Source organism: Cottoperca gobio, chromosome 14 (genome assembly GCF_900634415.1).
Source record: "Cottoperca gobio chromosome 14, fCotGob3.1, whole genome shotgun sequence".
In the NCBI taxonomy this organism is placed as follows: domain Eukaryota; kingdom Metazoa; phylum Chordata; class Actinopteri; order Perciformes; family Bovichtidae; genus Cottoperca; species Cottoperca gobio.
This window is the reverse complement of record NC_041368.1, coordinates 15,524,737-15,541,280: the sequence shown is the minus strand read 5'-3', so window position 1 is coordinate 15,541,280 and position 16,544 is coordinate 15,524,737. Positions and strand designations below refer to the sequence as shown.

The 16,544-nt window shown below is 38.5% G+C and overlaps 2 protein-coding genes across 4 annotated transcripts; one reads left to right on the top strand and one right to left on the bottom strand.

Moving 5' to 3' along the window:
- The first annotated feature begins 1,733 nt into the window (after nt 1-1,733).
- On the top strand, nt 1,734-7,810 carry LOC115018781 (calpain-1 catalytic subunit-like). The gene is made up of 22 exons (XM_029447996.1): nt 1,734-1,853; nt 1,943-2,201; nt 2,364-2,451; nt 2,570-2,685; nt 2,786-2,919; nt 3,425-3,617; nt 3,703-3,777; nt 3,898-3,983; nt 4,113-4,184; nt 4,539-4,693; nt 4,825-4,985; nt 5,152-5,163; nt 5,279-5,481; nt 5,768-5,852; nt 5,943-6,026; nt 6,118-6,175; nt 6,286-6,341; nt 6,511-6,579; nt 6,747-6,825; nt 6,957-7,070; nt 7,212-7,264; nt 7,784-7,810. Exons 2-22 carry the CDS (start codon nt 1,968-1,970, stop codon nt 7,808-7,810), a joined length of 2,154 nt encoding a protein of 717 aa, XP_029303856.1. The 5' UTR covers nt 1,734-1,853; nt 1,943-1,967.
- A 227-nt stretch (nt 7,811-8,037) lies between these two features.
- nsrp1 (nuclear speckle splicing regulatory protein 1) lies at nt 8,038-13,680 on the bottom strand. Of its 3 annotated transcripts, none has more exons than XM_029448698.1 (8): nt 13,422-13,680; nt 12,876-12,908; nt 11,672-11,756; nt 11,423-11,479; nt 11,159-11,287; nt 10,722-10,929; nt 10,260-10,362; nt 8,038-10,153 (listed from the first exon to the last, which is right to left on the bottom strand). In XM_029448698.1, exons 2-8 carry the CDS (start codon nt 12,893-12,895, stop codon nt 9,316-9,318), a joined length of 1,440 nt encoding a protein of 479 aa, XP_029304558.1. In that variant the 5' UTR covers nt 12,896-12,908; nt 13,422-13,680; the 3' UTR covers nt 8,038-9,315. The 3 variants fall into 3 exon arrangements, with proteins under 3 accessions (XP_029304558.1, XP_029304559.1, XP_029304560.1); XM_029448699.1 differs by having other exon boundaries at nt 13,557-13,574; XM_029448700.1 differs by lacking the exons at nt 12,876-12,908; nt 13,422-13,680 and adding an exon at nt 12,742-12,768.
- Nucleotides 13,681-16,544: the final 2,864 nt, after the last annotated feature.

The window sequence follows — 16,544 nt, the reverse complement described above, 5'->3', positions numbered from 1 at the left end:
CAACATACCGTGCTGCACTACCCAGTGATCAGAAAGTATAACGGTATGCTGTCTTATATTACATGCAACCATCAACCGTTCCTTGTAAACCGTTGTTATGGTTCAAACGAAACAATAAGAAATACTTCAACATAAATTAAAGCAAATTAAGTATTTTTCATGTGCGGCAGGATTTCAGTATTGTAAAGCAATGTCAGGTGACTTTTAACTTGGAAACAACTGATTGTGGATTCATTGCAGGACCTAATAGCAAAAGAACAAACAACATACACATAACTGTTCTTGCATTAGGTTTATTATTTGTACTTTCAATGCACATTTTGAGCAAGGCCAAGTTTAAGCACATACAGTGTAACTATGTGAGTCGTTAGAGCCAGTATTGTCTTTTGTAAATGTGTGCACCATGTCCTCATTCTTTTGTAACTTCTTATGACATGTTTCGTTGGCTGAAATATGCGAGCTGCAGTCAGTTTTCCAAATTCCTTTAATAACTACTTTTAAGCATCGCGTACTGACATCTTGTTAAAGAAGAAATTGGCCAGAGGGCATCTCTTAAACATACCTTTCCAGAAGCAGACTTACTTATAATTTAGAGACATTGTTGGAGAGACATTATGGATTTAGAGTCTAAATCCATAATGTCTCTCAGCAAAGAATGTACAGAAATACATGCTGAAATGTTGAGAGTTGAAAAAAGCTTGTTGTTTTTACAGATAGGTACAGCACCATTGCATCCAGGTGCAACAGGGTGCTGCAGCAGTATATGCAAATGCCTTGAAGCTGAGAGATTTATTGTCATATGTCAGACGTGTTCCTGCTGCAGGTGTGTACGTGACATTAACGCTGACATTAAATGTCTGCTTTGTGTCTGATTAGCAAATCAAGCAGAGTGTGATAAGTTATTTATTGCATTAATTCTGCAGTTCAGTAGCTATTTCACAACCCAAGTCCAAATAAGCATGACATTATTTATTTATTTATTTGCATCAGGGGGACAGTAAAACGCAACAACTAAAAACAATGGTGAACTCCCCGCGTAGATAAAATAGCCGACAGTTTAAGATAAAAAATGTGACATTAGCGAAACATTGTGCATTACATTTGAGCAGGAAGCATCATTAATGTGAGAAAGGTCCGCCTCCTCTCGTCCCACCGATACTTTAATATCGGGGATGATGGATTTAATACTACTTATTTATGAAGCTTCTAATCTTACTTTTTTATAAATGTTTGTGCCATAGATGTAGGTTCAAGTTATTGTTTTTGTTAAGTCCCCTTTTAGAGAAAAACACTCGAATCCATTGAGATCTTATAGTCCATGACATGAATATGATATTTACTTCGATTAGATTTTACATCATCCAAAGAGCAACACTTCAATAAATTAGGTGTAGAGTTTTCACATATCTCAGAATAATCATAGAGTTTTTGTTGGTTTCAAAACAAAAAGATAAAACTATGTTGTCATGTTCTCTCAAATAAGCAGGAAAACAAAAAAACACACTTACAGCAATGCTGTGCTACCGGTTATAACGTAAGAAATACATAAAAAGTACAAATGCAGCACAATTATGTAAATAATGTCAAGAAACAGTGCAGGGCTGACAGGAGAATGTAACATTTAACTGGGGGGTGGTGATTTACACCAGAAAACCAGTTTACCCTGTCAGAAGCCTCTCAGCCCCCTGTCATCTGCTTGTTTGAACATTCTGGGTGATGGGTCTGACTTCAGCCCGAGGTAAAACAGTGTGAATATAAGGGAGGGTTAGTCTGCTGCAAAGACCAGACTGGGTACCTACAAAGTCACTTCTCTTGTAAGGAAGCAGCAGCAGCAGTTTGCAGCCGTCTCGCCGGTAATTATCTCCATCCATCTCTGAAACACCACACAGCTTTAGCATTATAAATTACATTCAGATATTTTGCCTTTCTTCTTGTGTCACAGAGTTTGTCTGAAGCCTCTTGCCAACATGCCTGGAACCTGCACCTCTATCATCAACTTGCGCTTCCAAGATGGCAGCGAAGGGAGTCCTTCTAATCCTGCCAAGTTCAACAACCAAGACTATGCGCAGCTGAGAGACAACCTCGTCCGCAGGAGGCAGATGTTTGTGGACAGAACCTTCCCACCTGACAACCGTTCCCTGGGAGACCTGTCTGACTTGAGCAGCCGGCGTGAAGGCCAAGTGAAGTGGCTTCGACCAGCTGTAAATACCTTAAAATCAGTTTTTCCCTCCTCCTAATGTTAATAGGTCATATTTATGTACATTTTCTGCAGTAAAGGAATAAACATTTTGACAGTTTTACTTATGTAAATGTCTTTACATGCTTGTCTACATCTGATTTCTTTCCTTTTCTGTATTGTCCAGAAAATCTTGGAAGCACAAAACAACAGCAGTGATCCTACTTTCTTTACCAAAGGAGCCTCACACCTTGACTTTGGTCAAGGCAGTGTGGGTAAGCAAGGATCTCTCTTACAGCTGAAGACACCAACAAATGAAAACCTGGCATTATAGGTGAAATGTAATCTATGTGGCAGCGCTTGATATATTTTTTTTTTTACTCCATTTACCAGGTAACTGCTGGTTTCTGGCTTCAATTTCCTCACTGACGCTCCAGAAAGGCCTGTTGGTGCAAGTTGTGCCTATGGATCAGACCTTCAAGACCTATGCAGGGATATTTCACTTCAGGGTAAAGGATTATTTATATACAAGTGTGATAAATCAATGCTTTCACAATACACTCTGGTCATCAGCTAACTTGTCATTCTTATGCGTTCTTTCTGTGTCAGTTCTGGAGGTTCGGCCAGTGGGTGGATGTTGTCATTGATGACTACCTGCCAACACTCGACAACCAGTTGCTGTCTGTGTACTCTAAAAATGGAAATGAATTCTGGGCTTCTCTGCTGGAGAAAGCATACGCCAAGTACGAAACCAACTCACTCACTCTCATAGAAAGTACTTTAATGGGTGTCAAGACATACAATGCTACATTAGCAACACTCTTAAGTAGACACGCAGTCGATGACATGTTTTGTCATGAACTGGTCAATTTTGAGAGTTTGTCCTGTCAGACTAGTTCAAAGTAAACATCCAAAATACATATTTAGGTCATTTTTGATATCCCAAATGTCCTCAGTAAAGACATTTGACTAATATGTAAACAAAATAAAATAAGAATTTTGAACATGGCTTTATCCAATGTTCTGATTTCTGTTCTGAAAATTGGTATCCAAATGTGCACATATTTAATATGATAATGCTTTATTGGCATGTGTAACCATAAAACTTGTAATTCAAAAAATATTTGTCTTTATGTAAGTAATCAACTACCCTATTTGCCTGTAGTGTCTCCCCCTTAATCTCACCATGGATGAATCCTTTCCATTACCTGCATTTACAGTTACATCTTTGTTTTCTGTCTCCCTCAGAGTGTGTGGTTCTTACGCAGACATGTCCGCTGGGACTCCATCAGAGGGATCCAAGGATCTCTGCGGAGGCGTGACCATGGATTACGAACTCCAGGGAGCCCACTCTGCAGGCCATGATGTGGAACTGTGGAACTCCCTGTGCAGAGCCACCGGGTGCCAGTCCATGATTTGCTGCGGGACAGCCCAGAAAGGGGTAAGGACCAATTCCTTGTGGGGGGGCGGTGGGGTTGATAAAAATGAAAGTCACTGGTGTGATTTAAATGCTTTGTCTGTTTCAGGGTGTGTTGGTGAACACTGTAGCAAACACTGGTATAGTGGATGCACATGCCTATTCTGTCACAGGAGTCACTGAGGTAAAGTCCATGTGTGCATATAAGGCAACTGAGAAGAAAGGTTCAAATAAGAGCTCTTGGTGTTTAATTGCAAGCAATGTTATGTTTCTGATTTTTATCGATTGTTCATTTCTTCTTAAGGTCGTGTATTACGGCTCCAAAGTGAAGCTGGTACGAATCATGAACCCATGGGGCAGAAAGGAGTGGACCGGAAAGTGGAGTGACAAGTACTTAAACTAATCATACATCCACCCATATGTGCATGTTATAGCAATACACAAATAAAAACTAGGTTACTGCACTACAACTGAAGACTAATAATGTATTTATTTATTTATTTTCCTCCTGTCTCTCAGGTCCGAAATGTGGCAAAGAGTAAGCCCAGAAGATCGGGAGAAGTGTGTTGACCGTGACAATGGAGAGTTCTGGTAAATTAGTTACATTAAAAGTATCCTGTGAAGTTTTCACACGTGTGTTTCTTGATGTGTTACCACCTATCAGTAGGGCCTATACAGTAATAGTGTGAAACCAAAGGCTTCCTTGTCATAAAGAAATGCCCCCTTAACGCGTCTAGTGTTCAAAAAACTTCACAAGACACCTTTACACAGCGCGGCCTGATCATGAATGAACAAGAGCGAAACATTTTCTACTTCATGGATGGAGTTTGAATACTAATAGTGAAACTAAAACCATAGAGTTGTTTCTCTTCTTGTTTTTGCTTAAGTGTGCATCCCTGTGGTTGACACCTGGCCTTTTGCTTTTGTATATCTTTTTTCTGTCAGGATGGAGTTGGAGGACTTCTGTCACAATTTCAGCACGTTGTTCATCTGCTGTGAGAACCCCAACTTTATTGATGGGGACCTTACCTGCCAGTGGAAATCCATGACTTACGACGGCAGCTGGATCGCAGGGAAATCTGCAGGCGGCAACCTCAACAGTGAGTCCATTTATTTTACATTCAGCCGCAACGACAGGATGTTTGTTGTGTCTTTTTCCTTTTATTTGCGCAAGTGCAAAAACCACCACACTGAAGTGTTGTCTGACATCGTTAATGTTTCTCATCCACAGAACGTTCCTTTGCAAAGAATCCTCAGTATCGCATGCAGGTGACTAAAATAGACGAGGAGGAGCAGGGAGACAAGAACATCGTGCTGTCTCTGATGCAGAAACCTAAGCAGCAGAATCGCAAAAAGCAATCATCCTACCCAATTGGACTTACCGTCTTTAAGGTTTGCATCCTGAGTTTTGGTTCATTAAATATTAAATAATGATTAAATAAGACAAAACAGCAATCAGCAAATTATTCTTGCTTTAGACTGTCAGGCTTCCAAGCATCTTTGACTGATTTGAAAACATTGTATAATGATATTCTTCTTCTCATTTCACATCCAACAGATTCCTCCAGGGGTAAGAACAAATATCACACTCCACCTGTGCACACAAAAGCCAATTCCACATTTAAATAACCTGAATAATGCAATTTGCCACTCAGTATATTAAATAAGGCTTGTATTGTTCACAGACACCACAAGGACGCCTGAGTTACTCCACCATTAGGAGAATGAGACCACAGAAGCAATCACAGTCTTACACCTATGCCAGGGATCTGACTGAGCAGCACAGTCTGGAGCCTGCAGAGTATGTGATCATCCCCTCCACCATGGATCCCTACATGAGTGCAGACTACGTTCTCACTGTCTACTCCAAGACTGAGGCTAAGATCAGGTTAGGACTTAATGATACTTGTCATATACTGTAAGCATTCTACTAAATAAACTTACGGCTGTTGTTTATTAACCCAAAGAATTAAATAAGCGTGTTTTAATTTTGGTTTGCAAATACGCTCACTACAATAACTTTAAAAATGATAATGTGTCAATGTTGTGTTGCAGCTTGTCAAACAGTTCATTCAATTAGCAATCAAAACAGCCTTAAAGTCAAAGTCTCTTATGATGTGTGAGTAATTATCCTCAGATTAAAATGATTTTAACACATTCTCCTCTGCATCTAGTCCCCATAATGAAGATGATGAAGACGATCATGACCACGAAGATGAGGAGGAGGAGAAGGAGGAGGAGGATCTGATTCTTCCCGAGGTATAACATATAAGAATGCAGTGCATACTTTAGCTGTTTGAGAGAGCAAGTTAAGATCTCCAATGTGATCTATTACCTTTTCTTCTGTAGATACCAAATGGCAATGACAAGGAAAAGGACAAGGAGGAGATCACTGACCCCTCCCGTGCCTTGTTCAACCGCTACAGTGATCAGGTGTGTTATTTTTCTGTCTCTATTCATCCGTCTGCTTGGCCATTTCTCCATTTTTTTCTGATATCAATCGATCACACTTTCTGATTGTTAGAATGGTGAGCTGAGAACCAGGCAGCTCCAGACGCTCCTGAATGACAACTTCCCTCATGGTGAGTTCATTTACACACCATGTGCTTTGAGATCATTCAAAATCCTAATTCATTTGTTGTGAATTACGGCAGTTTTACCAGTCGAGTTACTCTGTGTTTACCATTCACAGGCACCTACATGGGCTTTGGTTTGGATACCTGCAGCAGCATGGTCGCTACGGTGGATGTATCCTAAAAAGACAAATGTTAATGTTCAACCTTTGTTTTATTTATTTTCTTATCTTACAAATCCCAACACATTAGAAAGAAAGTCCACATTAAATCACAACATTCTGATCAGGACTTAAATTGTTAAATTTCATCTGTTTTTGACGAGACATCCTTAACATGCAAAGACCGACCAAAGGATGACGATGACCTTCACTGAGTTCTCAATTCTCTGGAAGAAGATTAATGAATACAAGGTAATGCAGCAGATATGGGCGTGATACAGACATATTTTAATTCATATTTACCCAAGATCCTTTTTACAAAATGGTAGACTTGGACTCTTTGATGTGCAGATAATAAAAACCGACATGCATGTTTAAAGTGCTCTTAGTTTCTGAATGTAGTTTAATCTTTTTTGCAGAAAAGCTTTCAACGCGCAGATGTAAGTCAGAGTGGATCCCTGTCTGAATATGAGCTCATGGAGGCAATCAAAGCTGCAGGTAACACTATTAACCAATTTAAATATTATTCAAACTTAATAATAAGCTTCTACCGACACAAAAAAAAGGGGAATACGACACATATTCACGATTGTAACGGTAGTACTTTTTTCTCCTTGTGTCAAAACCAGGAATTGACACGAGCGACCACATGGTGAGGCTGATGATGTTCCGGTATTCGGGCATTTCAAGCACCTCCTTGGAGAGCTTCATTACGCTCATGTTACGCCTGGAGAAAATATCAAGTGAGTGACATGGCAACTGCCAATCACATCGCTTTAACAAATCATGTGATGACAGATTTGAACCGTGCACAGTATCATAGCGTATGGAAATGTGTTTGAAGCTTAAAGAAAAGTGATATTTATGGTTGGTTTTCTTTACAGATATTTTCAAGGACAGATCCTCAAATGGAATAATCAACATGAACTGGAATGAGGCAAGTCTATTTCCACTTAATGCCATGTATTCATTTTCTTTCTCAAGACATCCAACATACAAAAAGATAAGCAGAAATATTCACATCAACTGCTAAAGTAAATGTAACTGCTGCATTGACAATGTCTCTTAATTACGTAACTATTATTCATAAAATAGATATTATATATCAAAAGTAAAGAGTGATTATAAGGCAGAATTGCATTATTATTTTATTGGATTATTATTACCAATGCATAAATAGCATTTTATTGAATGTTACACATTGTTTGGGTAGTTTTATCTAAAACAATTAATCATATTTTAGGAGCACATCTTAGGTTTTGTGCATAAAATCATAAACCTCTAAAGTATTTAGCAGATAAAGCTGTCAATTAAATGTAGTGAAGTAAAAAGTACAACATGTCACTCTGAAATATATTAAATGTACTTTACCTTGCACCACTGTGTAGAAATAAGTCATTAAAAACATTAAAGATACAAAACATTCTACAAACTGTCTTTTTTTGCTTTGTTTCAGTGGACCACCTTCGCCATGTACAACTAGAAGCGGACACAGGAGACACACTAGAGAAGATTCCTTCAGTCAAACGCTGTTTTTCTGAGAATTGATTTCTTCCTGTGCAAAACCTGTAAAGCAGTAACGCGTCCTTGTGATCAAATTGTGAAGTAAACGTTGTTACCTTCTGAATCATGAGCTGAAATCTTAATTCTTGTACACACTTTAACATCAAACTGCAAGTGACGGCATAACAAACGGGAAGCAACAATGTGGACCAGAAACGTTTTCTTTTTATTAACTCATCACTGACTACATCAGAAAAATACAAAACTTCAACAAAAAGTGATCAAACACAACATCACTGGCTCACACGTTGTTCCACATTTCTTCCGAAATGAAACAATAAGATAAAATGTCCTATTTACATTCTCCTCTATCCTGTGTGTGATGTTACAAGGGGCTCTCGGTCAAAACTCATATTTACAAGTCAGTGTTCTTATTTTCACAATAATAAATCCAAAAATCCACCAATTTAAGTCCAAAAGAAAGATATTCTCGAGGTCTCTCCCTCTCTCGTCAACAAAGACCATGAGCACACTCTGCTGTTTGAATCTGCCCACTGCAGTGTATATTGGAGTCAGCAATTACAGAATAAGGTTAGCAATATTTAATATTTTTCTTGTTAACAAATCCCATGAAAAGACTAAAATTGATCCTACTAACAATTCTGCATAGCCAAAGCCTGCTATGAGTTATTATCGTCACAGCTACCTCTAAAGCTATTACAGCAAGCCCCACAGTTGCACTGGGTGACGTGTTCTTCACTACTATGAACAAGGTCGGCCCTCATAGTTCATTCTGAATCAATCCCAGAAGCACTGTATCAGCGCTGTAAATACTCACTTGTGTACCACATGTGTATTTATCAACGGCTGAAAATAGTCCCCATCAAATGCACTTTTTTAACAACTAACAATTATTTTTTTATCGATTAATCTGCAGATTATATTTTTGATTAATCGTTTGGTCTAAAACAAATAGTGAAAAATGTCCGTCTCAGTTTCTTAAAGTCCAAGTCTGTAAATATGTTGTTCAGTTTTAGTATTACAGAAAACAGAGGAAAGCAAGAAATCTCCAAATCTTTGAGACTGAAAACAGCATTTTCTGTCCTTGTTGCATGAAAAATGACTTAAATGATTAATTGACTATCAAAATAGATGGCGATTATTTTTCTGTCGATCGACCAATGGCTGAGTCGACATATTGTTGCAGCTCTACCACAGTGGCCAGCTGTTGTAGGAAATCATTGAGCCTCGAAAAGAGTCCGTTTTTAAAGATTACAATCTTCAGAAGGAGCTAATGGGCTTGGGTAACTGGGCAGGGGAGTCAGAAAGTATTAACAGAGGAAGGAACTAACTCATTGTTGGTTTTGGTCTTTTCATTGGATTTGTTGAAAAAGAAAGACATAAAATAACATCAGCCTTCTACTAACTATGGAGATAAAGGTTGTGGGCAAATCAGACATGCTTGCGTCGTGTGCTGCACTGCTCTCAGTCCTCCTCCTGCTCTATATAAGTCTTACAGGACGAGCGTGCCATTTGTCTGGCCATGTACCTGTCTCTCGCCGTATTCACAGTTTGATCCGTGCTACGCTTTGCAAACTTGTTTCCCTTCTCCTCCACATCCTCGTTCTCCTCGCCTTCCTGTTTCTGTTCATTGTCTTTTTCCCCTCCGTCTTCTATGACTGCTTCCTTATGTTCTGGATCTTTTTCTTCCCTCTTCACTGCCTTCTCCTTCTCTGGTTCCTTCTTTCTCTCCTTCTCTTCTTCCTGATCTTTGTCCTTCCGCTTGCCTTCATCTGGATTCCTCCTCTTCTCTCTTTCCCCATTCTTATCCCTCTCTCTTTCCTTAGGGCTCCTCTCCCTCTTCCCGTGCCTGTCTTCCCTGTATGTATCCTTTCCTCTGCTTCTGTCATCTTCTCTGCCTCTGTCATCTTCTCTGCCTCGGTCTCTGTCCCTGTCTCTCCTTCCATCCCTGTCATCTCTTCTTCCTCCGTGCCTGTCATCCCTATCCCTTCCCCTGTTTCGGTCTCTATCTCTATCTCTATCTCTATCCCTTCCCCTGTCTCTGTCTTGATCTCGGTGGCTCTTCTTATGTCTGTCTTTCTCCTTCTCTTTCTCTTTCTCCTCTCCGCTCCCTGATGAAGGTGACCTCTGTCTGTATTGGCGTTTTGAGTGTGCAGAGCCTACCCCGGGCTTGCTAAACCCAGACTTCTGCTCATGTCCCTCCTCACTGTCGCTGCATGAACTTGGGATATTGTCATGGGACGTAGTTGAGGGAACAGGTGAAGTCCTCTCTGCGTCTTTTGAAACCTTTGAGTTTTGAGTTCTATGAAAGTACAGAGAGACACAAATAAAGGTTTGGAATAGTTTTTTTTGGAATAGTGCAATTGTCGTGTTTACGGGTGAGAAAGTAATGCGGAGCAATGACTGACTTGTTTGCCGAGTGATCCGGTATCGCCTCCTCTCCTACAGTCTGATTCAGCAGGTGCCGGTAGAAGCCGCTCAGGTCTTTTTGTTTCTTCACGTCCAAAGCCGCTAAGCAAAACAGAAATAATTCAAAGAAATCATTTACATTGTTTCATATCGTGGCCTCTTTTCTACAACTCTTTGGCGTATCTCTTCAGGTCATGGTGCCGTAAAGGAGGAGATACTTTTCCAAAAGCCCATTGGCTTGATAATATGTATAGAAACTAACTTACTAAACATATTTGAAAGACCATTGGGCTTTTTCCAGACTGGCAGCACAATTATTATTATTTTTGTATCCAGATTTAAAAAAAGAATTTAAGCTTCATGTTGTTTGTAAAGTCTGGAGTTTGAAGTCTCAGCATATCACTTACAACTAAATCTTATCTGCCTGTAGCTTAAAAACAGTTGTAGAGTATCGGTCTAACCTTCCAACGCATCCCGTCTTTTCTCTTTCTCCAGCTCCTCCTTCTGCTCCAGCAGTTTTTGCTTGTAGGCTGAGGTAACGTAAGCGTCTTTATCTGCAAACTGTTCTCCCTCTGCCTCTCTTTCCTTCTGGATCTTCCGCTCGTCTCTTCGTTCTTGTTCTTTTTTTCGGTCCTCGACTGCTTTCATTAACTGGTGGATATACTTTGGCTGTAATAAAGACACAAAGACGAAATTAAGTTGTTGATGTTCAAGCTCACATTTTGCCTTTTCTTCACCAGTAGGATGGCAAAACAGCAGCACCACAGCTCAGTGTCATGCTTATCGTATTTATAAATATTTTAGCAAAGTGCATGCTGGGCAGCCTTTCTAAGCATTGCATCACTCTGGAATCCCAGTGTTGACAAATGTAGCTATACAGGAACATAAAATAAATTACCTTTTTGTCAGCACCTCCAAGAATTTTTTTGTTGCTCTCAAGTCTCTGTTTTTGAATGTCATCGTACACAGCATCGTAGTCATATACAGTGCTGTCCTGGTCCAGGGCCTTATGCATCTCCAAACGTGTCTTTAGACAGAGAGAAAGACCAGGGAAATGTGAATCACAAAGGAGCTACTGTTTTTAAGAAAAGAAAAGATAAGGTGAACTAGTTTATAGCATTAGGTCTCAAGTCACATCTATTATTTTAATTCTTCCACTCACCTGCTTCATCATCTTCTTTTTGACAGCTTCTTTCTGCAGACTCTCCCCAACTGTGGTCTGAGGAACAAAACATCTTCAGTTTATTTGGACAGAAGTCGGCTGAAATGCAAACTGAAACCTGGATATATTTTTGAATTATTAATTTATTCAGGGGGTTTTTTATACAGAAAAATCTGTTTAGTTTCCATCATAATATCTGAAATCACATGCAGCGATCTGTGAATGACGAGACAAATTATATTACTCTACCTCATCATCCGAGTCATCCTCGAACACCGAGTGTTTCTGCAGGGTCTTTGACAATCCTTTCTTCTGTGACAAGACCAGCCCGTACCTGTGCACGATCAGGAAACCAGGCTTATTAAACTACCATACCAAAGTCATCTGTGCATGTATTTCACATGCAAGTTGTGAGTCATCGGGAAAAGGGTTCTCTTTACTGGGATAAAATGCTTTGCATCGGACACCAACACTAAAGCAAACCTTTTGATTGAACAGTCAAAGAAAGACCTTAAATTGCAGTGTTTTAAACTTCATTTTGAGGTTTACTATCTAGGTAGTGAGGATTAGAGGTTTGTTTCCAGCCTTTTAGAAAACATTCCCATATCTATTAAATGCTGATATTCACTGTTACATATACTTCTACTCCACTAGGAGGAAAATATTGTACTTTTTACTGCACATTTATTTGACAGTGTTATCGTCATATCGTTAATAAAATACTACTAAGAATAAAAGTAATCTAAGAATAATAATAATAATGATAATAATAATAATTAATCTAATAAATTATGTATTATAACAAATTTAACTAGTTTTACTCCACCTTTAACATCTGAAACATTACAGGGATGAACACACAATAATTATAGTACAATAATAATAATTATATATATTATTCTGAAAGAGGCCATCCTGCATAATGAGTCATTTTACTATTGGTATTTTAATACTTTTGTAGTTTTGTAGTTTTGATTGGGGACTTTTACTTGTAACAGAGTATTTCTACACTGTGGTATTAGTACTTTAAAGGAAGTAAAAGGTTAAATGCACTTAATAGTGCAATACGTTATGCACCAAAAAGAGAAACGCCTAAAATATATGCGAAATCTACCAAACTAGATAATTTGAATAACGTTAACCGTGTTGCTCTCCTGGACAGTTATTCTTTGGTGAGGCAAAACCCCTATTTTTTGTAAACGTTAACTGGCTGCTTTAACGAGCTTAGCATAACGTTAGCATAACGTTAGCATACCGTTAGCATGTCGTTAAGTAGCTGTAGGAGCAGCAGGAGGCGAACCATCGTAAATAATCCTCACCTGTAACGACGCGACTGCTACAGTTAATTAGGTTATTTATCAGAGTTATAACTACAACTACGACCAAATAATTCAGTCGTATTTTATTGTTAATAATAAAGTAGCAAAATGACGTTAGCTTGGTTGTAACTTACTGTTTTGTAGGGGCCGCCATCTTGCTCTGCTGACTGTGAACGAGCACGACAGATTCGACACAATATTTTAATAAATTCATACAGGACAATGAATAACGCTACCTCATACATGTCCGATATTTTACATGTATTTAAATACAGCATTTGCTTCGAAAAACTAAATATGTGTTGTTGCGAATGTGCGGACTTCCATTTACAGATTGCAGCAAAGTGACCACATGAACAAAATGTGAATTCTCACTCATTTGTGCAATATAAACAAAATTACTAAAATACGGCGATATTAACCCTTTCATGCATGAATTATGACCACCTCAGGATTTTTTTTACCAAGTGTTTGTATTGCTCTCTTGGCATAAAAAACAAGATTTGAACTTTAGTTTTTTTTATCCATCTTTTTCAAAGATATTTGTATATGTCCACTCAGGTGGACAGCATGCATTTTGGTTTTCAACTGAAGAAATATGTATTTAACAAACAAATTAATACAATTATATATAAAGATTTGAAAACTATAAAATGATATATGTAAGAAAATGTGCATACATATCCAAAACACCATTTAGGAATACTCTCTATTCACGCTCCTGTACATGGAAAGAGTAGCCTACACACACACCACTGGCATAAAGTTAGACTGTCCTTTAGAGTCTCTGTTACAATAACTGTTCTTACACTGACCACAAATATAAACAACACTTTTGTTTTTGCTCCCGTTATGTATGAGCTGAAATCCAAGATCTAAGACTTTTTCTATAAACACAAAAGGCCTATTTCTTTCAAATATTGTTGACAAATGTGTCCGTGAGCATTTCTCCTTTGCAGAGATAATTCATCCACCTCACAGGTGTGGCATATCAAGATGCTGATTAGACAGCATGATTAGGCACAGGTGCGCCTTAGGCTGGTCACAATAAAAGGCCACTCTGAAAATGTGCAGTTTCTTCACACAGCACAATGCCACAGATGTCACAGGTTTTGAGGGAGTGTGCAATTGGCATGCTGACTGCAGGAATGTCCACCAGAGCTGTTTCTCTATATGGTGGTCACACCACATATGGACTTTTGTCCTGCTTTTTGTGTACATGGAAAAAGTCTTAGATCTTTGATTTCAGCTCATGAAAAATGGGAGCAAAAACAAAAGTGTTGCGTTTATATTTTTGGTCAGTGTATATTGAACTTTTAAAAACTGAGGGGAGTGTGACACTAATAACAAGATCCTTCATTAGAGAAGACTATCTTCTATGATAATTGGCAAAGCACCCAGGGCACAAAGCCACAAGACACTGCATGCAAAATATAAAAATATACAAAAACTTCAAATTACATTCTAATAACATAAATAAATAGAATTACAGCCAAAAAGGGTTACTGCAGATGAAGTATTTTCAAGAACAACAGTAGCAAGATTGTAGTATAGCCAGTGATGCATGATGTCCAATTTACTGGAATTGTAATTTCCTCCAAAATATAAAATCAATACTTTGTAAATTTATGAATGATATGATTCCTTAGTTGTTACTGCAAGGGTCTCTTTCCATAGAAGAATTTGCAAGATATTGATGAGTGACTGGATGTTTCTGGCTGTCTGTCTGCCATCTTGGTTTTGAGAAATGTATCTTGCACTTACCACAGCTTGCCACTGAGTAGCAGTGTATGGGATGATGCAATAGCCTTCACTTTAGTGGCTGATGTGCAACTATACCATCAAAACCCATGCATATACAAGAAAACAGCTTTTGTCCACTGTTGTGACCTCTATGCCTGAAAGTGTTAATCAAAGAACACTGTCACCTGTAAAACGTTACAATGGTATTGCTTTGTATTACCAACAGATGGCGTTATATCTCCAAATCACATCATTGATCAGTCTCTTGCAAATAACATAGGCTCATGATTAATCCCAGTAATGCTCGGGTCTGGACACAGAGCAACTGTCACAATTAGATCCAGAGAAATAAAAGTTGAAGGTTTCTCCAGGTATTAAAGGAGGTTATACAGCAGTGAGATAACTGTAAACTAAATTATTTAGTATTATTTAACTATATTCTATAGTTAGTCTATAGTTCTTTAACTAACTATCAAGAATTTTAACTAGGTCAAATTGCATTTTAAATTTGAATTTTGCAGTTTTGTGAAAATACTGGAGCTCTTGTTTTGATGCTTTTCATGTTCTCATTTCATTGTCCTGCTGAGTTAAGAACATTTGAAACATGCTGTAGGATAATGTCAAAAGTGAATTTTAAAAGTTTGCATACATATTTTTCACTTGATAGCAACATTTAATTTTTAATATCAAAATGTCTATTGGTATATTGGTATACTACCCCAAGACCCATTAAACATAACCTGACATTCAGGTTAACCAACTGTGTATCCCCACAATGACCAGAAACCAACGCTTTTAATAAATCTACATGCATTTTTTTATTTGGTTCCTGTGACTACACATCATATAGCAGCAACGTGCTACATCAAACATATAGCAAATTTTACGACAAAAGATGTAAGTGAGTCTGCTTTTCTTACTGGAGAGGAAAGAAGACTCTGGCTACTGTCCATCTAACTAAGAGCAAATAAACTGCTTTCCTTTCATGTCATTCATCATTTGTTATTTTTAATGCTGTCAGCTGCTCTGTTCTAAACCTGATAAGTCATTCTCTTGAATCAGATCAGAGAGCATGTGCCTCACCTGTGATTAAAGCTGTAGCTTTGTATTCCCACTGCCTCCTGAGTGACTCTAAATCCAAACACCATTATCTTTGTCGTAATCTCCATCTCATCTCATCTCTGGCCCCACTGCTAATCCCTCTGGTACAAACAGAATGGCCAAAACTGCCTGATGGATGGGTGAATTATGGGACGGTTGGATAAAAGGATCGTTAGACAGAAGGATGGATCAAGTGATGGATAGACAATAGAAATGGTAAAGTTAAGGTGAACAATGTGAAGGGAACAAATACCATTTTATATAAATAACTGAGAGGCACATTCTTCCTATCTTTGTGTAATGATGTAGCAATAAAACACAGCTGATGACAACAAGCCAATACGGTGAATTATTTAAATCATCTTGTAATATTTTAGCCTGGCTCAAGACCTCTGAATAGTTGCCCACATCTGTAGTTTTTGGCAATCCAGTATGATAGTATTATTTACGTGTAGCAGGAAAGGGAGATAAATCATGGTTTATACACAAACTGCAATGATAGCAGAAGTTCTGGTGCACCAGATGCACATACCTGCATTGCAATCTTGGCTTTGTTACATGCGCTGATGACACACACACACACACACACACACACACACACACACACACACACACACACATATCACTCACATTTGAGTGTGTGGTTTTGTGGCGGGCTATGATTGTTGCTATCCCTAAACTGTGCCTTCAGGCAGTGAAGAGTGAGCAGTGCAGGTTCAGACAGGCAGGCTACACTTCAGGAAGGATTGAGGATCTGACTTCACTTAGATTCAAGTGATGTGAAAAAAAAGTAACTTTTCTGAAAAAAGCACTTCTCCATTTAAACTTAGGACTTTATTTTTGTCTCAAGACTTTTACATTACAGGTCATTTAGCAGCACATTTTTAATGAAAAGCCTAAAGTTACAAACGGAGGTGAGCATTTTGAAAGACGGAGGGTCTAAATATATCAGTTGCATC